Source organism: Ailuropoda melanoleuca, chromosome X (genome assembly GCF_002007445.2).
Source record: "Ailuropoda melanoleuca isolate Jingjing chromosome X, ASM200744v2, whole genome shotgun sequence".
NCBI classification, from domain to species: Eukaryota; Metazoa; Chordata; class Mammalia; order Carnivora; family Ursidae; genus Ailuropoda; species Ailuropoda melanoleuca.
The window spans coordinates 61,817,350-61,841,809 of NC_048238.1; the positions used below are offsets into that span (position 1 = coordinate 61,817,350).

Here is a 24,460-nt window from a genome sequence, read left to right on the forward strand (position 1 = left end):
AGTTGAAATCATTAGGCTGTATGATAAAGCAGAAAAAAATGCACATGATATATTTTTTAGTTGGAATACTGGTTCTGACATGTACTTACTGGTTGTGTGATCCTGGACAAATTATTAAAATATATATAAAATATCTATATGTCCAGAGTGGCCTATATGTCCAGAAGATTGAATGAGATCAGGTATTTAAAGTTACTAATGATGCTTGGTATGTGGAAGTCCCTCAACAGATGGTAAATTTTATTGTCATTAATATTATTAAGAAGAGCACTAAAGGGGTAAAGAAGTACAAAAGAGAAGGTGAATTAAAGCTGGTCTGATGGAAGATCTTAATGGTATGATTCAATGTTACTTTAAGCATGCCTTAGGAAAGAACAAACACAGAAAAAATGAGTAGATTCCAAATAATAAATGAATACGAATGATGATGGTAGAGTCCTCTTATATTAGGGTTAGGCGCCAGAGAGATTCTTCCTATACTCTGTTACTGCTTTTCATTTTGAAGCAGGGAGCTATAAGAGGGAAGGAGTTAAGAGAAACTGGTTCCTTATATTGGCTGAGAATAGCCTGGAAGGACCTTAAGTCCAGATTAAACTTAAATACTGTGGTTGAAAAATTCAAAGGGTCTAGCCAGTAGCAAGGAAAAACAGCAAATTTCCATGCCCTGCTATTCAAATTTTCAAAAACATTTTTTTTTTCAGGAGATGTTCTGAGGTGGGCTTCCACCTCACTGTTGAGATTATTTGAAGCACATCTTAACAATTGAATATGCAAGATAGTGAAGAAATAATACTTGTATTTGCATAGGACTAAAGTTGCTTTAAATTTTACTCTGAATGTCTCTTCTCAACAAACACTTTTAAAACTTGATCAACGTTCCACTTGATGTTTTATTTTTTTTATTGTTATGTTAGTCACCAACAGTACATCATTAGGTTTTGGTGTAGTGTTCCATGATTCATTGTTTGCGTGTAACACCCAGTGCTCCGTGCAATACATCTACTTGATGTTTTAATAAAGCATTTACTTTTAGGAAAAGCAGTTGGCTGAGTTACTGCATACTTTGACTTAGCCATCGTCTCTTGGGGAAATGATTGACTTGCCTTGCCATGTATCCAGAGAAAGCACCACTCATTAGTGACAGCTTCCCAAACTTCAAGTAAAAACCATTACAGGAATAATCTATGTTAAAGGGGATGAGCTGAGTCCATTTAGTCCTATTTTAGCGATGGGAAATGCCGTGCTTCCCATAAGACTATTTCCTGAACAAAATAATTTTAAATATCAGAAGAAAGCTTCCATGATTATATTCCATAGGGAAAAACTCACATTTTAAACATGACAAAGAAAGCACAAAATTCTTCAAAGACCCCAAACCATCACTTTGAAGCAAAAACTCTCAAATTACTTCAAAATAGGAGTTAAGTGAGCCAGGTCTCATGTTTAACTGGATATCAAACACAGCTTTTTATACCAAACAAAACTTTTAAAAAACTTTTATAAAATAAATGCATACATTACCTGGTAATTGTTTTGGTTTTGTGATAACCTCAATTGGTTTGATGATGCAAAATGTGAAGAAAAATTACTCCGTGATGGATTTGTATTACTGTACATTGTAGTAGCTACTGTATGTAATGAGGTCCGTGGTGTCAAATGGTAGTCTCTGCTTTGATACAGTACATTGTCTGACAAGTCTCTAATATTCACCATTTGTGAATTTGGCATATTTCTTCCTGGTCCAGGCAATGCTGTACTTTGGTTCTCTGTTCCAAGGGATCTGCCACTTTCATAAAATCTTGAGTAGCTTGGTATTTGTGCTCCCATCAATGCCAACTCTTCCTCTTTGGCATACTCGTCATCAGCATCTCCAGTCTCCATTGCAATGGACAAACAAGTCCCGTCTGCCGAACTAGGCTTTTGTGGGGCATTTCCTCCCAGAATTCTCTGGGGGTAATCACTAACAGCCAATGAAAATACCTCACGGATTTCCAAGTTTTGTGTTCTACAGTAAGGGTCTCTAATAGGTGGCTTTTGCCCACAGAAGTTATGTGATGCTACACCTGTGTGTTCAGGCTTATATGACCTTTGAATTCCAACTGGTTCAATTTTGCAAGGTCGGTGGCACACAGATGGCTTTTGAGGTACCATCATCTCAGAAGCTTGCACTGAAGAGCTTCCATAGTTTTTCTTTGCGTGACTGTATACTGAATTTCCAGCATTTAGCACACTTGTCTGTCTTGACAAGATAATTGTTTTTTCACCTAAGAGCAGAGAGGCATTTTTACAGTGTGCTACTTGTCTTTGAACAGGAATGTGCAACTGAAACTCAGTATCATTTTTACTGGCCATTTTCTGAATCGGAATTTTATGTGCTTCTGTAAGTTGTGTATCTGAATGTTTGGTTGTCCCTTGCCTACTTGATGAACTTGGTGGACTGTATGTACCAGTTACAATGACATCATTATTGGCAGATGTCCAAGAAGACTGTTGGCTTGAGGGTCGAGTGATGTTAACTACATTTCTGACTGTAATGTCTGGAGATGTCAAAGAGGTACCAGGAAGAGTTCCTGCTGTTGCTGCTCCTGATTCAGAATTCTTACTACTCATTTTTCTTCTCTTATTGCCAACCCACGTCTGTAATGATAAAAAATGACAATATGGAAAGGTTCTTAACAAAAAAAATAGGAAAAAACACTTTCAATGTGATAAATTGTATTCTAATTTGTCATAGAAGGCCTACACAAATTTAAAACACTACATCAAAAACTAATGATGTACTATATGTTGGCTAATTGAATTTAAAAAATATAAAAATAAAAATAAATACATAAAATAAATAATAAATTAATTAAAACAAAAAATACAATAGAAGAAAAAGTAACTAAAATATAAGGTAAAAAATTAAAAAAATAAATTATAAGGTCAGATATGTTCAAGAACTTGCTCTTAATAAATATCTGGGAATTTTGAAAAGAGAATTGTATTATTGCTTCTTTCCTCAAAATCCTTTCAATTAATCTATAGCAAGAATCCTAAAAATGTTTTTATCCCTTGACCTAGTAAATCCATTTCTAGGAATTTATCCTTAAAATAATCATAGATGTATACAAAGTTTATATGCAATTATGTTCATCATAACTTTATTTTTAACAGTGTAAAACTGGAAGCATACTACAGTAGGATATTTAATGATATTGTAAAATGCTCATAGTATTATTAAACAAATATACACTTGTAATCTTCAGGTTTAACAACTTCTGTTCTATGAATATATCATAACTTGGTTAATTTAAGATTGCAAGATATTATTGGGTTATTTTTAGAATTATTCACTATTATAAACCATACTGAAATACATGTCATTGTATATGCATCTCTGTGCTAATGAATCATTGAACATTATATCAAAAACTAATGATGTACTAAGAAAAAAAAAGAATGCTATCCTAGAAGGGAAAATGTTGAGCTTTTTGATACTCTCAAGGTACCCTCCAATGTATAAGAGTTCTGGTTTCTCCACACCCTCACCAACATTTTGCATTATCCTTTTGTAGTATTTACTAGCTAAGAGTTAATATAAGGTATAAAATTGCTGTTTTCATTTGAATTTCTATGGTTACTATATTACTTTAATAAAATTGCTTATCCATTAATTTTACTCATTTTTATATTGGAGTATTTATCTTTTTAAATTGATTTATAGAAGCAATTTTTTACTAGAGGTAGCAACACTCGTCACAAGCTGCAAATATTTTTCCCAGTTTGTCATTAATTTATGGTATTTATTTCCTTCTTTATATTTTTCTCTACCTACCAAATTTTATATAGTAAATGTGTATTACTTTTATAACAGAAAAATCATTATTAATAAAAATAATACAAGAGGTTGGCATTCAGGTTTGATTACAAAATATGTACTTTTATATAACTAATCTGTTATAACAATCTTAGTAGCATTACACTGAATCATGATTATCCAATAAGAAATATGCAATAAGAAATACTGCATTCCATAATGTGATCAGTAAACTTTATAACTATTTTAAAGTGCGTACCATGTTATAAACTACCAAAACACATTCATCTATTACAAATTTTTAAAAAAATAAAATAAGTGAAAATATTAAATAAACTAGCCTTTCACAAACATGGTGCAGGGTGTATTTGGTTAACTTTTATGTGATGTGTTTTGGAAGACCACAAAAATTTCTCAGGTTTGATGTTTATACAATATACAACATTAATGTTGCTGTAATGCTATAAATAAAAGCTAACATGTATTGAATCCCCATTATGTGTTTTTATATATATTAGCGTCTTTGATTATTTTTTCTAATTGTATAAATGAAAAAAATTGATGTTCAGAAATATTAATTAGTTTATAGAAGGCTATCCTGTCAGCAAGTGATGGAGCAATGTTTCAAAATCAATTTTACTTGACCTCAAAGCACATTCTCCTTCCTCTATGGTAAGAAACTCCTGAAATGGTCATCTTTGTTGGCCATTTTATTTTTATAATTGGTATTTCTCTAACAGTGAAAATGTTCCAGAGATGTAGATGCTCTATTTTGCTTCCCATGAGTTTATAACATGGTACACACTTTAAAATAGTTATAAAGTTTACTGATCACATTATGGAATGCAATATTTCTTATTATCCCATGAGGCTGTGGGAATTTTAAACTCACTCTAATTTAGTTTTACTAAACAGCAGAGGTGAGAATTAAGCAGAGGGACAAATAAATATAAATGTCAAAGGAGAAGGAGGCAGAATAGAAAAAGTGAAAGGTTTTAAAATATATACTCAAAAGAAATATTTAAATAGAAATATTTTGAAATAAATATAACTTCAAGGTATGGTTCAAAAATGTGAATTTTACAAATATTGAAAATAAGTTACTGTATTACAGCTTTTCAAGTATGAAAAATATGCATAGGAAGCAAAATGCATTTGTTAATATTTTTTTAAAATGTACAATCATTACACTTAATAACTTTCAAACATAGTGAATTTGGAACATTTGAACTCAAGAAATACTACATCTGGAGGGCAGCTCTGGGCAATATTTCTAAGAAGACAAATAAATTTTCTCATTACTCTAAATACCTTAATGCAGGAATTTTAAGAGTGATCTTAGTAAATTGCAAATTTATGGCTTATTTTAATAGTTCATATATATAATGAACTGTAAAACTATTCAACTAAGCCATAAATTTGCAATATATTTCTATAAATAGTTACTTGTATAGTTTTCAGATATTTACCCTACATATTCATAAAAAAGTAAAATGCAGTAGAATATCATGTGTATATGAAGCTCAGCTATCTAACAATCTCACTTGTCCAGAACACAGCCAACAAACAAATCACAGGATACAGGCACCTTACTAAAAGCAAAACCCTTGACCTTAAAACACACTTTCTCTTATTTTATATATGATTTCACCAAATCTGGTATTCTAATCTATAACAATTAGAAATAACAAAATAAGCAGAGCATCGGTGACAGAGATTGCTATTGGAGGCAACTTGATAGCACCAAAACAGAATATCCATGAAATTTTGCTCACTAAAAAGGAAAAGGAAAGACATTAGAGAATTAATGTGAGAAATAAATATTTTGGAGTTCTTTAGTGAAGGAGAAACTCACCCCATATAGCTTACCATGTTATAAGCATTATTATTTTATAGCACAATGAAATAATTCATTTTCAAAAAGTATGGGTTCAATGATTTTCAGTATTTTCCACTGAAGTTAAGTGAGAAAGTGTAACCTTAAGAAATATTTTTAAAATTCTGAAAATAAAGAAAATTTATTGCCTGAGCATTCCCTATAACTGAATTAAATTTTACTTAAAGCTATTCAGTTACAAGATCCAAAAATTACCCATGCTTATAGGATATAAATGATTCTTATTCCAAATGTCTCATTGGTTGAGAGAGAAAATGGGTCAAACAAAATTGATATGATGAGAATTTGGGGTCTATAGCTAACAAAGCAATACTATATAAAAAAGAAAGAAAGACATTAGGTCACCAGTTCATAAAATTCTCTTTCAGTTCTCTATTTGAAATTCAGTCCCCATTGCTTCTCAGCCTTTTGGCTAAGATCAAATGAAATCCACTGTCTCCAAACCTGTTTTCTTTTCTACACCTCCTTCTTTGATTCTCCGTTCCTTTACTCTATTTTTGCATGGATGTTTTAGCCTTTTAAGTTCATTTTACATTGGGATCAAGTTCTTAGTACCATGGGATTTGAGTTCTGGGGAAAAACACAACAAATACTATATTAAAATAATAAAGAAAGGTCTCTTTCAAGTAGAACATATAGACCTAGCAAAATATTGAAGGCAGGGGAAGTTATAGAATGATGAGTCTATAAACAACTCCCTTCTCAGACTGGAGAAAGCAACCAAAATTGTGCTGGGATTTAGATTAAGAAGACTGAATTTCTGTACAATTTACACTCTTTTAGAACAGAGAGAATGCATCTGTTTTACACAATTCCTTAAAACTTAAATAACATTTTACTTGTAAGCTTACAATCTAGGAATTTATTTCTCTCATTCTAATTGTTTGTTTTAGATTTCATACCATTTGGAGCATAAATATAAATCTTTGTATTTCAGCACTGCCAATATTCAAGTACAATAAAGTAAGTTATTGGGGGGAAATTGCAGTAACAACTTGGAAATATGAAAGATCACAAAGTCCATAAGCAGCTGTCTGAGAAGGCTTTTCACTTTTAAGTATTGATAAAACAAAAGGAAAAAAAGAAGAAAAAAGAAAAGGATAAAAGAAGTTACTCCAAAAAAACGAGTTTGTACTTATAAAATGCAACATCATCAATTTGAAATACTACACATTTATTTTTCTAAGGAAATTAAACATTTTTGAATTTACTAAAAGGACAACCTTTGACCTTAAAAACAATTCTCTTATTTTATGCACAATTTTACTGAGTCTGATACAAAAAACAAAACAAAACAAAAAACTTGAGTCTAGGGTTCATAGTAAAGAAGAAAATTGAGCTGTAAATTCAAATAGGGAGTTTATATCTATAAATAGAAGATATTTCTAGTTCCTACATGAATCTGAATATAATGGTTGCTCTCAGCACATAAAAAACAGATATCCTGTGACATTTACCCCTTAGAATTGGTGTCATAATTCCCTGTTCAAAGGTGAATATATCCTTTAGTCTTTAAGGAATAGATTTTCCAAAGAATTATGTTTATCAAGAGAATTTTTATATTTAGGGTCTTTTAAAATTTCCTCCAAAAGAAACATAAACCTTAAAACAGATGTCTTTTCTCTTCGACAAATTAGCCTAATGAATGACAAGGATGAGAAAGTTACCAATTTTTGAATCTGTAAGTTTTCAAGCCAGGAGTATTTGTACCATGTTCAGACAAACATGAAAGGATTTAGGCACTCAATAAGATTTGTAACTAATTCTGTTAGATTTATCTCTTGTCTCTGCTCTATCACCTTCTCATTGCCTTTCACAGAAGTTTAAGGGCTCTGATTTTTACAGCTGAATAACTACGGTTGTGATAAAGGAAAATTTCCTCCCATGGGATTTCTTGTTTCTTAATAACTGACCCATTAAAATACATGCATTTTACTTGGAAAAGGGGTCGGTATTCATAAAAAAGGCCAGCTTTTCCCAAAAAAGAAAAAAATACTGAAGTCAAAAATACCTGATTAAAAAATTCAACTACACAAAGAAAATATGCTACATAAACAATAGTCCCTTTGTAAATGCCTGTGTTACTGATATCATTTTGGAGCATTATCTACAGATTAAACCTGGGTTTAAAGAAGGCACAGGATAAGCAACTAATCTTAAAAGTATTCATTAGTTCAAAGGATTGGGATTTTTTAAAGCTATGTTTACAATGCAAAAGTTTTAGTGTTTTCAAGGTATTTACAGAAAAGAATACATACTAAATGATTAGCTCTATTTATTAGTTTTTTAAAGTAGTATTTTTATATCAGGGAAATGAAACTATAAAGTTAGTGACTTCATACTCTGATGGTTTTTCTCATATTAAGCAATTATCACTTATAAAAAGCTATAAATCAAAGAATTACAACCTCAATACTTACCCTGACTACACTGAAGTCCAGCTTAGTCTCCTGTGCACACTGTAATATGAGCTGAAAGCAATTTTTACTTTGATTTGTCATTCCATTTTCGTAATAACGCTGTAAAATCCTTTGTTGTTCTACAGTAAATACAGAACGTAGATTCATCTAAAAATAAAAGAAGATACTCTGAAAATTGGAGTAAGAATTGGGTGTATGCAGAATTTGCATGCTTCCATTTTTTGATACAGTTTCAGTGCTTCAAAGCTGCAAGATTTATTTAATTGAACTAATTCCCAGTAATGGGCAATAATTTGTGTGCCAAAAGGAAACAGGTTCTAACTGAAAATTATATATAATGCAAACACTTATTGAATTTGTTCAGAAAAAGTAACAACTTTAAGGACAAAGAGAGAGAGGAAAACCCTATCTGGTTAGTGTCAGTACATTGGGAAATAAAGGTTCTTTCACTGAAATAAGTATTTATGGCTAGTAAAGCCAGAGATGGTGGTAGCCATACATTCATAGTCAGTTATCAACAAGAACACTCACTGTTCTTTCTCAAACAAGGCATCTGGCATACGTCTTAAAGCCAGAAACTGTGGTCTGAAACAAAGAGGTGCTTTTATTTTTCCTTTCTTAAATAAAGGTGTTCTTTATATATATTAAATAAAACCTCTCTTAAAAAGCTTAAAAATAGGGGCGCCTGGGTGGCGCAGTTGTTAAGCGTCTGCCTTCGGCTCAGGGCGTGATCCCAGTGTTCTGGGATCGAGCCCCACATCGGGCTTCTCTGCTGGGAGCCTGCTTCTTCCTCTCCCACTCCCCCTGCTTGTGTTCCCTCTCTCGCTGGCTGCCTCTATCTCTGTCAAATAAATAAATAAAATCTTTAAAAAAAAAGCTTAAAAAAACAGGAAGTGTTGATGATTCAAAATATCTCTGCTTTAAGCAATACTAACCAAAAAAATATTTTTAATAACTATAGTATATAAATCAAAGTTCAAAATCATTTGCATTTTACTAAAAGTAAACCATGTAAAAACTACGTACTTTTAATTAAGTTGGCAGCAACAAAATTATACAAGAGGAATTTAAAAATTCACTTTATCCTTTCTGCCAATACACAAGGTATTTAATATTAAGAGAAAACAACCTCTGAAACTCAGAATAAAAAGCAGGTCAAACTCTTTTTTTTTCTTAAAAAATGATGAATTCTAGTAGTGTATTTTATTAAAAAAGAACCCTTGTAATTAGATTAAGGCACCTTCTGGTTCTTATTAAAAGTGTTCATACTGAAATTGTTATTCCTAAAAGTTGACAGAAAGAAAATACTTTCTAAGGAAATTGCCCCTTCAAAATTAGGAAAACAGCAACAACAGAAACACTATAAGCCATACCAAACAGAAATCATTCTAGTATACTGGGTATGGAAACAACCAAGTACACTCACGTGGAAATAAAAATAATTTTCCTTTCTCTGAATATGTTAAACAATAAAGAAAGTAAAGACGGTCACACAGCCGTCTATTGCCTTTTGTACACCTGACTTTTTTTCTTGCCCACATAAACATCTTCCTATCTAATGCTAAGAAATCCAATTAGAGAAAATCAGATGTGGTGAGAAGACACAGGAAATATGAGTAGAGTTTCTCCCTGAAACTTTCAGGAACCAAATAACTCCACTAACTTTCTGAAGGGGTCTCATTCTGGAGTGTGACCATACTTTCAAGGATGTTTGGGGCAGAGGGTAGTGATGGTATCCATCAAAGCAACATTTACTATCATGGCTGTCACTTTCAGAGCAATTCGGGATTCTTTTCCCTAAATAATTCAGCTACAGTCAAGAGAGGAGCTGGGAATAGAAAAAAAGGGCAGAGATCTTATATCAGCAACTCATAGAGGAAAGATTTCAAATGTCTAAGAAATTCATGACAAGATGCTTTGCTTTCTTGTTTACAAAAATAAAAATTAAAACATAAAAAAAGAGAGAGAGGAGCTGGGAGGCAGAGGACAAAACCTAAAATAGGTCATCTGGTGTGGGCTTAGAAGCAAGGGTTTTTTTGGAATGAGTTCTGAGGAGGGCCATAAACTTCAATTTCACTAATGTATAATGAGGGTAATGGCTCTGATCCTTCTCTGCATGGCTGTAACTACAAAAATAAAGAATCCTAGAGTACAAGATATGAGTGATCCTCATGTGTGATGATACCTGCTGTAAAATATACGAATGTTTACCTATTGGCTAGCAACAACAGTTACATGTACTCAAGTGTGGTATAAGCATTAAAAAGCACAACAGGTTCTTCCTCACTGATATCAATAGCCAAATATAGATGCTGAGTACTAAACTGATTTCTGGAGTCTACGTTCTGACGGTAGACAATGCTGTGACCTTTTTAGTTTTTCCCTTAAATTCATAGCAGTAGCAGGAATGTCAGCTTGCTCAAGAGATCTAATGTTTTTTTTTTTTCTTTCAAATTATAGGACATTTATTCTTTATCACAACAACTAGATAAAACCTTATAAACAAGATAACTTGTCATTATCTCTACCTACCCTAGTCTATTAAGTGGCAAGATATTGAATGACTGCTTAGTCAAAGTTACTAATCATTTGCACAAAACCAGGAATAGAATTGTAAAAACCTTCATTTTAAAAGTTGGGTTCTGGGGCGCCTGGGTGGCTCAGTCGTTAAGTGTCTGCCTTCGGCTCAGGGCGTGATCCCAGCGCTCTGGGATCGAGCCCCACATCAGGCTCCTCCACTGGGAGCCTGCTTCTTCCTCTCCCACTCCCCCTGCTTGTGTTCCCTCTCTCACTGGCTGTCTCTCTCTGTCAGATAAATAAATAAAATCTAAAAAAAAAAAAAAAAAAAAAAAAAAAAAGTTGGGTTCTTATTTCTGTGGAAATAAAATGGCAAGCCATTGGTTTAATGGAAATTGAAGTTTGTTGGGTTGAGGTATGGAGGGTAACTGAATTAAGGAATTGAATACTGAAATAAGTCATTTAGCCTTACCCCAAGATTTACTAATTTAATATTCTTGGCAATGTGCCACTCACTTAGCACATGACAGCCTATAGGAATAAGATGACCTGTGTGCTACACTTAGCTCCACTGTGGACTAGTGTGTAAGTCACTTAATTTTTATGAGCCTCTATTTCCTAATTTGTAAAATGCTAAGATATATGACATGTTCTACCTACCAGTCTGGGTTTTTACAAATAATTTAGGATATGTGAGCTCATTGTCTTAAATTGTAAAGCATGCTATAGTTGTAACACATCTGTAAGTATGACTAGGCTCTTCACTTTATCTATCATATTCAGATATGGGATTTCTCAGGTTGCTTTCAGCTTTAGGATTCAGTGTTTTAATAAAGATCCTGAGCCACTGAAAGGATTATGCTCAGTTTGTTCTATTCAAACAAGCAGAGCAATGAGTAAAATGTTATAAATTTATTGCCTCAGAAGTACTTGAAAAATGAAGTTTCTAAGAATGACTTCCCTTTAGCAGTATCACATAGCTTAGGTCATATTTTCACATGGGAACATTTCAGATAAGTTTCTACATACCATTGTTCTTATACATCTGATGTCATACATAAACCCAGATCTAGTAGTGCCCTAATAATGTCTTAACTGTTTAAATCATTTGAAAAATACCAAAAAAATTTTACTCCTAAGTGTTCATTCTTGGAAAACTGATTCTAACAATGGGCTGAGTCCATTAAATCATCACCAGACCAAACATAACACATTCTTTCCAATATTAAAAGTTTCAATTTTAGGTACACCACTGTTTTTTTTTTTTATGGTTTACAAAGAGTTGCACCTAGGTTAATAAAACATTTTGAACATCTTTAATTTGACCAATGCACCTCTATTAGCATTGCTCTTTTTATCCATTATTATTGTTCACTTTTTAATTTATATATAGTTAATTTCACTCTTTTTGGTATACAGTTTTATGAGTTAGGACAAACATATATATTAATGAAACCACCACCACAACCAAGATGCAAAACAGATCCACCACTCCAAAAAAATTCCCTTATGCTGCTCCTTTATAATTAACTCTTCTAGCCATCCCAGCCCTGGGCAACAACTAATGTGGTTCTATAATTTTGATGTTTGAAGAATGTTATATAAATGGAATAAAAGAGTATCTATTCCTCTTAGACTAACATCTTCCACTTAGCATAATGCATTTGAGATTTTTTCTGTGTTGTCTGTATGAGTAGTTTTCTCCTTTCTATTGCAGAGTAATATTCCATTGCATAGACTGTACCATAGTTTATCCATTTATCCATTGGAGGACATTTGAAATTTCCAAGTTCTTGGCTACTGTGAATAAAGTTGATAAGAAAAAAAAAACATCTATGTGCAGGTTTCTGTCTGCAAATGACTTTTCAATTATCTGGAGTAAATACTTAGGAGTGGGATTTCATGTGGTAAGTGTATGTTTAACTTTATACGAAATTACTAAACAGTTTTCAAAAGTGACTGTAAAAAATTGCTTTCTTGCCAATATTCTATAAAAGTTGTTTTTTTTTACTTTTTCACCAGCATTTATTATTATCAGATATTGTTTTTTATTTTTTAGAGAGGGAGAGAAGGGGGGAGGGAGGAGAAAGACGGAGAGAGAGAATCTTAAGCAGACTCCACGCTCAGCACAGAGCCTGATGCACAGCTCCATCTCACAACCTTGAGATCATGACCTGAGCTAAACTCAAGAGCTGGACACTTAACCAACTGAGCCACTCGGGTGCCCCACTTATCAGATATTTTTAAAAATTAGATACAACTACACTATGATCCAGCAGTTTTACTACTATTTACTCAAAGAATGCAAAAATACTAATTCAAATGGATACATACACCCCAATCTTTATAGCAGCATTATCTACAATAGCTAAATTGTGGAAACAGCCCAAGTGTCCATGAACTGATGGAAGCATAAAGAATAAGTGGTATATATACTCAAAGGAATATTACTCAGCCATAAAAAAGGAATTCCTGCCATTTACAATGACATGAATGGAGCTAGAGTATTATTTGAGCGAAATAAGTCCGTCAGAGAAACACAAATACCGTTATGATTTCACTCACATTGGAATTTAAGAAACTAAACAAATGAACAAAAAAGAGTGAGAGAGAGAGAGAGAGAGAAAGGAAGGCAAATCAAGAAACAGACTCTTAACTATAGAGAACTGATGGTTACCTGAAGGGAGGTGGGTGGGGGGAGGGGTTAAATAGGTTATGGGGATTAGGGAGTGCACTTGTGATGAGCACTGGGTGTTGTATGTGTTGAATCAATAAATTGTACACCTAAAACTAATCTTACACTGTTATGTTAACTGGAATTTAAATGAAAACTTAAAAACTTAAAAACAAATAAAAATTAGCCATTCTAATAGGTTTATAATTGTATGTTAATTTGTATATGTTATTATTGTGGTTTTAATTTTGTATTATTGTGGTTTTAATTTAATTTTATTTGTATATCTAGTAATGATATTAAGCATTTTCTAGTATGTTTTTTAGCCATCTATATACCTACTTTATAGAAGTGTCCAAATATTTTTCATGTTTTTTAACTGGATTTTATTTCTTTTAATTTGATTGAGTTTTAGGGCTCATTACATATTCTGGATACAAGTCCTTTATCAGAAATATGATTTGCAAGTATTTTTTCCCTGTTAGTAGCTTGTCCATTGTATTTTATTAAAGTGTATTTCAAAAAAATAAAAAAAAGAAGTGTATTTCACAGAAAAGGTTTTAATTTTCATAAAGTCCAACTTATCACTGTTTTCTCTATTAAAGATTGTTCTTTTAGTGCTATATCAAATAAATCTGTGTGTAGAAAGGATCAGGCATCCTAGATGCTCCATAAAATATGAGGTTTTCCAGTCTGGCTGTTGGGAATGTAAACAATTGTGGGCCCTATTTGAGCTATGAAGATTGTTTGCCTGATTCTTTCTAATGGTTCTTTCCTTGTCCTCAGTAATTTTTTCACACACTGGAGCTGATTAGTATTTAGCTAAAGACTTGAGGGGTCCCTCTATAAATCTCCATAGCTTTCTCAATGTGCAGTTTTCATCTCTCTGCGAGCTTTCTCCTCTCCAGTATTGTCCCTCAAATTCTAGCCACCCTGCCCTTCCTGAACTCTGTATTTTCAACTCAGAGAGAATTCCAGTCTGTTTGGTTTCACTTTCCTTTGGTTGTGATATGGATACTTTTTTCAGACAGTAATTTGAGACACTAATAGGGTTTATCTTGTTTCCCTTCTCTCAATAATCATGGTCTTGTGCTGTCTTTTTCTGAATATCTGAAGTCCATAGTATATTTTTACTTTTTTGTTTGTTTTTAGATATTTAAGTTAAGAGGGTGTCTTGTTCTTGTTTTTTCATTATGGCTGTAAGCAGAAGTTCAGGTGGCCTTTAGGAGCAGTAGAGTAGGAACATTATGTTAAGAATCAGGAAATATCTGTTTATATTCAGCTTCACTACTTACTAGTTTTGTCACCTTAGCAGAGATAGTTGGTCTCTTCAACTCAGTTTCTTCATCCGGAAAATGAGGCTATAAAATCTTTTCTATTTTTCTTCACATAATTAGTTACCTTCATTAAAATACATGGTAATCTATAATGTGCTGTGTAAAAGCTATTTTTGTTAATAGTTAACATATATAACCAACTACTTATTCCTACAAGTAATAGTTATTTTAACACATACCAAGCCACTCCCACATCATTTGTATACAAACCCCAAATGAAAAAATATACATTATTATATTATCATGGCCAAAGGAATACAGATGCTATGACTCTCTTCTATCTGATGAGAGTCTGATCTTTGAAAATTCTGAGGGGATGACGTACACGTGTATGGATGCCTCTGCATAATTTGTGAACGTAAATTGTATTTAAAATAAAAGGATATATATAACTAGGTGAATTATTCTACTAAAAACTGATTAAGCAGTTATTTGGAAGAAGCTTGATTAAATATACAAAAATGAATTGACACTTTGAGCTTAATGAAATTTGAACATGTGTAAGAGTTGCAGTATTGTAAATCTGTTCTCAGTTGCCATTTCAATCTGTTATTTGCATTGAATGATGCTCATCTTTACAAAAAGCAGCTCTATTTACCTTATTTTATAGTTTATTAGCCAGAATTTGCAGATATTGCAAAAAATATATTTCGCCATCTTCTAAGTATAAAATTGAGTAACATATTTGCCTATTCTAATACTATGAAAGGATATTCATTATTTCTTTATGGGGCTATAATTACTGAAATGTATTGCACACACCTTTTATCTGTCATTTCAGAGATATAATTGTCCTCCATCACTTAGGTGGAAATATGAAACAAGAAATTATAACAACAGTCTATCATATGACTTTCTTAAGATACAAAGCAATTGAACATTGACCTTATTTTAAAAAACATTTAAAATTCTGTGTAATTAATATTCATATTTTCTAGCTACATAAAAGCTAAATATATAAGCATAGAGACCTGAGTACAAATTACAAAACAATTTTGTGTTTACATTCTTCATATAAATATATGAAAAGATATACATTTGTAAGGACATATACCTCTATAGCTTCATCTCTAATATCTAAAAAGATTACTGGTTGTTCAGGGGAAAAAAAAAAGCTTTAACAGATTAGGAAGGGAAGGTGGCAGAACAGAAGGATCCTGAAACTCATCTCCTCCCATGAATATACTGAGGCAACAACATGTATTGCAACTCACTGTGAAAATGACCTGAAGACTGGCAAAACGGAGTTTCCACAGATAAAATATTTAAGAAAATGTCATATGCAAAAGTGTGGGAGGGTAAGAGAAATGGTCAGGAACCAAACTCCTCGTGTAGTGACTGACAAGCAGGAGGGACATCCCAGACACAATGGAGTGAGGGGATCAAGTTCCACACTGGGCATCCTTAGCCCTGAGGTCCTGCACTGGAAAGAGTAGTCCCCATAATGCTTGGCTTTGAAAATCAGCAGGACTTAACATCAAGAGAACCCAAGGTTTATAGAAAACCATGTCTCTGTCCTTAAATAGCCAGGATGGTTTATAACTTAACCCTAGACCCAGCACAGAAGCGGGAGTTTGAAAAGAGCCTGGGTAACATATGAAAGAGATTTATTGACTAATTTTACAATACATGCCAGATGGACAGGGATCTGCAGAAACTTTCTCCAAGTACAGAAATGCTGTCAGGCACCATTTTTCTTGCCTTCCCTCAACCTAGATAGTCAGAAACTTGTGGGAGACAGTTCTGGCACGCTCCATCTAACTTGCTAACATAGCTTGCCTTGTCTTAAAATTACCTTGTAGACCTGCTCCACCCAACCTGCCAACCTGGCAGGCACACCTCCAAAGTGATTCCCACCTTTCCATAACTGGCAGGCAGCTTCAATCAGAACCAGTGTCCCCCAAACCAAAGTGACTTCCACTCTGCCACACACAGCAAGTAGCCTTGACTAGAACAGGTGCCTATCCAAAGTAACTCCCGTCCCAAGGAGGTGGTACTAGTGGCACACACTAGCATCCCTGCAGTAGCTTCAGCCAGGCCTCTAAGCTAGCCATGCCAGGAGTAAACCCTGCCCATCAGAACACACACAGTAGCTGCAACCAGGCCTTTGGGCCAACTGTGTTGGGGGCAGACTCTGCTCATCTTGCACACACAGAGTGACAGCAGATCATTGTAGACAGCCAAGGTGAGGTTTGGCCCTGCCTAACAGCATGCCCATAAAAGCTGCAGTAGCTTCCCATCCAGCTGCACACAGGACAAGCCCTCCCTACCAGTGCACCCATAGCAGTTGCAGATATACATTGCAGCCAGCTGGGCCGAGGGCCAGCCCCACCTACCACCATGCCTAAAGTAGTTGCAACCCAGCCCAAAAAAACAAAACAAACAAACAAAAAACAAAAAAACCCCACATATAACCCACACAGAGGATACCCTGGGAGCACCTGGTTCTGGTGACTGGGGAGATGGTGCTACAAAGCACCACAGAATGCCTTCTAAATAAGACCATTGCTTTCGAGACCAAGAGATGTGGTTGACCCACCTAATACATAGAAACAAACACAGAGAGTCAGGCAAAATGAAGAGACAGAGGAATATATTCCAAAGGAAAGAATAAGACCAAAGCACAGAAAAAGAGCTAAACAAAATAGAGATAAGCAATCTGCCTAAAAAACAAAGTAATGGTAATAAATATGCTCAAATGACTTAAGAGGAAAGTGAATGTACTCAGTAAGAACTTCAACAAAGAGATAGAAAATATAAAAAAATAATACCAAAGCTGAAGAATACAACAACTGAAATGGAAAATATATTAAGAGAAATCAATAGTGGGTTAGAGGATGCAGAAGAACAAATGAGTGATCTGGAACACATGGTAATGGAAAGCAACCAATTTGAACAGCAGCAAACAAAAGAATAAAAGAAAAGAGGATAATTTAAGATACCTCTGCAATAATATCAAGCATAATAGCATTCATATTATAGGAATGCCAGAGGGAGAAGAGAGAAAGAAGGGGACAGAAAACTTATTAGAAGAAATAGTAGCTGAGACTTCCCTAATCTGGGGAAGGAAACAGATATCCAGGTCCAGAAGTTACAGACAGCCACAAGCATAAAAACCTATGGAGGTCCATATCAAGCTGTATGATAATTAAACTGCCAAAAACTAAAGATAGAATCTTAAAAGCACCAATAGAAAAGCATAGTTATATAAAAGGGAAACCCCATAAAACTAACACCTGATTCCTTAGCAGAAACTCTACAAGCCACAGGAAAGTGGCATGATATATTCAAAGGGCTGAAAGGAAAAAAAGAAGAACATAGCCAAGAATACTCTATCCAGCAAGGATAACATTCAGAATTGAAGGAGAGATAAAGAGTGGCCCAGACAAAAAAAGTTAAAGGAGTTTATTACCACAAAACTCATCTTACAAGAAATGTTGAAGAGACTTCTTTAGGTGGAAAAGAAAAGGCCATAACCAGAAGTAAGAAAATTATGAAAGGAGAAAATTTGAATGGTAAAAACATATAATGAACAAAGTAGATCAATCCCTTATAAAGCTAGTATGAAGGTTAAAACACAAAAGTAGTAAAATTGGTTATAGCTACAAAAATTAGTCAAAGGATATACAAAACAAAAAAAAGATATTAAATATGACATCACATATATAAAATGTGGAGGAGGGAGTAAAAATTGGACTGCTTTTAGAATGTGTTCAAACTTAAGCTACCATCAACTTAATATAGACCGCTATAAGATGCAATATATAAACTCCTAAGATGCTATATATAAGCCTCATGGTAACCACAAACCAAAATCCGATAATAGAGACACACACACACACAAGAGAAATCCAAGCATGACACTAAAAAAAACACAAAACAACAACAAAAAAGTCATCGAATCATGAGAACAAGAATACAAAAAAAAAAACAAAACAACAGAGAACTACATAAACAACCAGAAAACAATTAACAAAATGACAGTAAGTACATAACTATCAATAAAAATTTAAATGTTTAACTATTAGACCAAATGCTCCAATAAAAAAAAAAGATAGATTGACTAAATGGATAAGAAAAACTTGATCTGGGGCGCCTGGGTGGCAGAGCAGTTAGCATCTGCCTTCAGCTCAGGGCGTGATCCCAGCGTTATGGGATTGAGCCCCACATCAGGCTCCTCCGCTATGAGCCTGCTTCTTCCTCTCCCACTCCCCCTGCTGTGTTCCCTCTCTCACTGGCTGTCTCTATCTCTGTCGAATAAATAAATAAAATCTTAAAAAAAAGAAAAAGAAAAACTTGATCTATCCATGTGCTGCCTATGAGACACTCATTTCAGAACTAAAACACAGACTAAAAGGGATAGGACAGGAGCACCTGGGTGGCTCAGTCAGTTAAGCATCTGCCTTCAACTCAGGTCATGATTCCAGGGTCCTTGGATTGAGTCCCACATTGAGCTCCCTGCTCAATGAGGAGCCTGCTTCTCCCTCTCCCTCGCCTACCGCTCCCCCTTCTTGTTCTTTCTCTCTGTCAAGTAGATAAATAACATTTCTAAAAATAAATAAATAAACAAGATGGGACAGAAAATGATATGCCATTCAAAATGTGAATAAAAAGCTGGAGTAGCAATACTTATATCAGACAAAATAGACTTTAAAACAAAGACAGTAGCAAGACTCAACCAAAGGGCGCTACATAATGATAAAGAAATAAATCCCCCAAAAAAAGGATATAACAATTGTAAATATCTATGCACCCAACATTGGAGTAAGTAAATATATAAAACATATTAACAGACATAGAGGGAGAAATGGACAGTAATAGAATAATAGTAGGGGACTTAACACTACACTTACATCAATGGATAGATAATCCAGAAAGAAAATCAACAAGGCAACAGTGACTTTGAATGACACATTAGACCACATGAACCTAGCAGATATATACAGAATACTCCATCCAAAACCAGGAGAACACACATTCTTTCAAGTGCATATGGAGCATTCCACAGGACAGATCACATTTTAGGCCACAAAACAAGTCTCTGTAAGTTTAAGGAGAATGAAATCATATTAAGCATCTTTTCCAATCACAGCAGTATGAAACTAGAAATCAATAACAAGAAAAAATATGGAAACACAAACACATGGAGGCCAAACAACATGCTATTAAACAAGGAAAAAATTAAAGAAGAAATTTAAAAAAAATACATGGAGTCATATGAAAATGAAAACACAATGGTCCAAAATCTTTGGGAGCATCCAAAAGCAGTTCTAAGAAGGAAATTTATAGCGATAAAGGCCGACTCCAAGAAACAAGCAAAATATCAAATAACAACCTAAGCTTACACCTTAAGGAGTTAGAAAAAGAAGAACAAACAAAACCCAAAGCTAACAGGAGAGAAATAATAAATATCCGAGCAAAAATACATGAAATAGAGCCTAAAAAATAAAAAAAGATCAATGAAAGCAAGGGCTGGTTCTTTGACAAGATAAAATTGATAAGCATTTACCCAGACTCATTAAGAAAAAAGAGAAAGAACTCAAATAAATAAAAAGAGAAACAAAAGAAGAGAAATTACAACTGATATCACAGAAACACAGAGGATTATGAGTCTACCATGAAAAATTACAGCCAATAGATTGGACATGGATAGAAGAAATGGATAAATTCCTAGAAACATACAATCTTCTTAGACTGATTCAGGGAGAAACAGAAAATTTGGAAAAACTGATTTCTAGTAATACAATTGAATCCCAACAAACAAAATTCCAGGACCAGTTGGCTTTGCAGGTGACTTCTACAAAACATTTAAAGAAGAGTTACTACCAATCCTACTCTATCCCCAAAAAAATAGAAAACAAAAAGAATTATTCCTAATTTATCCTATGAGGTCAACATTAAACTCTTATCAAAACCAAAGACACTACTAGAAAAGAAAATTACAGACCAATATCCTTGATGAGCACAGATGCAAAAATCCTCAACAAAATATTAGCAAATCAATTTCAAAAATACATTAAAAGGATCTTTCACCATATTCAAGTGGGGTTTATTCTAGGGATACAAATATAATTCGATATATGCAGATCAATCAATGTGATACAGCACATTAACAAAATGAAAGATAAAAATCATATGATAATCGCAACAGATATAGAAAGAACATTTGACAAAATTCAGCATCCATTTATTATAACAATTCTTAATAAAGTGGGTATAGAAGAAACATAGTTCAAAGTAATAAAGGCTGTATATGGCAACCCCACTGCTAACATCATACACAACACTAAAAAGCTGAAATCTTTTTCTCTAAGTTGAGGGACAACACAAGGATGTCTACTTTCACCAGTTTTATTCAACATAGTACTGGAAGTCTAGCCACAGCAAACAAGAAAAAGTAATAAGAGGCATGCAGATTGGTAAGAAATTAGTAAAATTGCCACTATTTGTAGATGGCAAGATAGAAAACCCTAAGGATGCCACCAAAAATTATTAGAACTAATAAATGAATTCAGCAAAGTTGCAAGGCACAAAATTCATATACAGAACTATGCTGCATCTATATACACTAACAACAAAATAGCAGAAAGTAAAATTAAGAAAACAATCCCATTTGCAATTGCTTCAAAAATTAAAATATGTAAAAAGACATTTTACCAAGGAGGTAAATGACCTGTACTCTGAAAACCATACAGCACAGACAAAAGAAATTGAGCATGACACAAATAAATGGAAAAACATAGCATATTCATGGACTGGAAGAATTATTGTTGTTAAAATGTTCATATGATCCAAAATAATCTACAGATTAAATCCAATCCCCATTAATATACCAATAGTATTTTTCTCAGAACTAGTATGAAAAATCCTAAAATTTGTATGGAACCACAAGAGACCCTGAATAGCCAAAGTGATCTTGAGAGAGAACAAACCTGGAGGTATCACCGTCCCAGATTTCAAGCTATATTACAAAACAATATATAGTGATCAAAACAGTATCGTAGTGGCACAAAAATAGACACATAGATCAATGGAACAGAACTGACAGCCCGGGAATAAACCCACATTTATATAGTCAATTAATCTATGACAAAGGAAGCAAGAGTGTATTTTGGGAAAAAAAGTCTCTTCAATAAATGGTTCTGGGAAACTGGACAGCTATATTCAAAAGAATGAAACTAGGCCACTTTCTTAAAGATACACAATAATAAATTCAAAGTGTATTAAATACCTAAATGTAATACCTGAAACCATAAAACTAAAAGAAAATATAGGTAGTAAACTCATGGACACTGACCTTAGCAATATTTTTCTGCATATGTCTCACTTTGCAAGGGAAACAAAAGAAAAAAATAAACAAGACTACCTCAAACTAAAAAGCTTTTTTTTTTAAAGATTTTATGTATTTATTTGACAGAGAGAGAGACAGCCAGCGAGAGGGAACACAAGCAGGGGGAGTGGGAGAGGAAGAAGCAGGCTCATAGTGGAGGAGCCTGATGTGGGGCTCGATCCCATAACACCGGGATCATGCCCTGAGCCGAAGGCAGACGCTTAACGACTGAGCCACCCAGGCGCCCTAAAAAGCTTTTGCACAGTGAAGAAAACCACCAAGAAAATGAAAAGAAAACAAAAGATAAATACCATATAATTTCACTTACATGTAGTATCTACCAATAAAAAAAGAACCAAAACAAATAAATTAACAAACACAAACAAAAAAATATAAGAAAATAATTGGTTGCCAGAGGGGATGGCATGTGGGGGAGCAGGCAAAATAGGTGAAGGGGATTGATAGTTATAAACTTTAGCTTTGCAGATGATAGATCTGATAAGGAGTTAATATCCAAACTATATAAAGAACTTAAATAACTCCACACCAAGAAAACAAATAATCTGATTAAAATTGGGTGGAGAACCTGAGTACACATTTTTTTCAAAGAAGACACAGTCAACCAACACATGAAAAAATGCTCGACATCATTAATTATCAGGGAAATGCAAATCAAAATCACAACGAGTATCATCTCACACTAGTCAGAATGGTTAGTATCAAAAAGACAAGAATAACAAGTATTGGCAAGGATGTGGAGAAAAATGAACTCTCAAACTATGTTAGTGGGAATGTAACCTGATGCAGCCACTGTGGAAAACACTATGGAGATTTACCAAAAAAAAACTAAAAATGGAAATATCATAAATCCAGTAATTCCAAGAAAACAAAAAACACTAATTCAAAAAGATATCTGCACCCCTATGTTTATTACAACATTATTTACAATAGCCAAGATATGGAAGCAACCTAAATGTCTATCAATAAATGAATAGATAAGGCAGATAGGGCATATATATGCAATGAAATATTACCCAGCCATAAAACAAAAAAAATAATGAAATCTTGAATTAAGACAGAGAAAGATAAATACCATATGATTTCACTTACACGAAGAATCTATAGAAAAAATCAAACAAATAAATTAACAAACAAACAACAACAAAATATAGGAGACTAGTTGGTTGCCAGAGGGGGGAGCTTGGCGGGGGCGGGGGCAAAATAGATGAAGGGGATTAAGAGTTACAAACTTTCACTTTTAAAATAAATAAGCTACAGTGTGGAGCAAAGATGACGACATAGTAGGAAGACACTAGGCTTGTCTCTTCCATGGAACACAACTGGATAACTATCAAATAATTTAAATACCCCAGAAATCAACCTGAAGACTGACAGAAAAAACTCCACAACTAAAAGGAGAAAAGAAGCCACATCAAAGAAGGTAGGAAGTGCAGAGACTTGGTTTGGGGGAGAAACAGACCACAGGTACTGCAGAGAGGACAGAACCACAGTCCTGGAGAAAGGCAAGAGTGAGAGGAGCACACAGGGGAACACATAAGAACACCTCCCCAAAGCCACTGGCTGGAAAAATAAGAAGGCCTGATTTTCATGAGTTCTTGCAACAAGCAGGGCTAAAAGAATGGAATTTTAAAGGTTGGCAGGCTTGGCAGGAATAACCCTGAGCGCACTGCCCTACTCCTGGAGAGAAAACAGGCAAACAACCCAGGGGCAGATGGCTTGTAAATGGGGATCTGAAGAATGCCTTGGGCCCAGAAGGGGATTATTATTCCCTCTTCTTGGAGCTCATCCTTGAGAAGTAATATACACAGAGATTCCTCTCTGGGACAAAGCAGCAGGCTGGTGAAATTTGCCTCCCCTGTCCCTCAGCATAAACACAGAGCCACCTGCAGAAAGCAGCTCAGCCCTGACACTGACTGCCTAACCTGATTACACCAAGTTCCAACCTCTGAGCTCTGGCACCACTGCCCTTCTCATCCTTCTTTGTCAAGTTTGCCTCAGTCCCAGTATGGTGAGTCTCTTCCCCAGAAAACCAGCACAAAACCCTGTCTACACCACATCTCCTAACCAGAGAGTTCTGTAGAGTTTCTGTTCTAATGGAAGTAGAATCAGATCTCATTTAACAAGCAGAGCAGAGCACACCTAGTTAAAACTTGCCACATTCTGGCCAAGGAGCAAACACATCTCACTGCAGGAAAGGAGAGCCTCTACAGACGACTGGTCTGAAGGAGAAAGAAGTCAAAGCACCCCAGCAGAGTGCACAAAAGACACACCAGAGATACTCCCTGCAGAGCCAGGCCCCAGACAATGTATGGACTCTTCTTCATAAAGCCATTACACTCAGGAACAGGAAACAAAACAGGATTTTCTAACACAGAGAAGAAGACAGAGACTTAGACAAAAATGCAGAGACAGAGGAATTCATCCCAAATGAAAGAACAAGACATGGTCATAGTCAGAGATCTAAG

General features: G+C 34.3%; 1 protein-coding gene across 3 annotated transcripts in view; it reads right to left on the reverse strand.

Annotated features, from left to right (window-relative positions):
* The window catches only part of HDX (highly divergent homeobox), a 284,176-nt gene that overhangs the window by 242,358 nt on the left and 17,358 nt on the right, over positions 1–24,460 (reverse strand). For all 3 annotated transcript variants that reach the window (XR_004622468.1, XM_034649783.1, XM_034649784.1), the window contains exons 2-3: positions 8,117–8,263; positions 1,522–2,637 (exon numbers count right to left, since the gene is read on the reverse strand). Coding sequence is in view for 2 of the 3 variants with exons in the window: in XM_034649783.1 (XP_034505674.1) it covers positions 1,522–2,637; positions 8,117–8,263 (1,263 nt within the window). In the remaining variant the exon portion in view is untranslated. The remainder of the gene's footprint in view (positions 1–1,521; positions 2,638–8,116; positions 8,264–24,460) is intronic.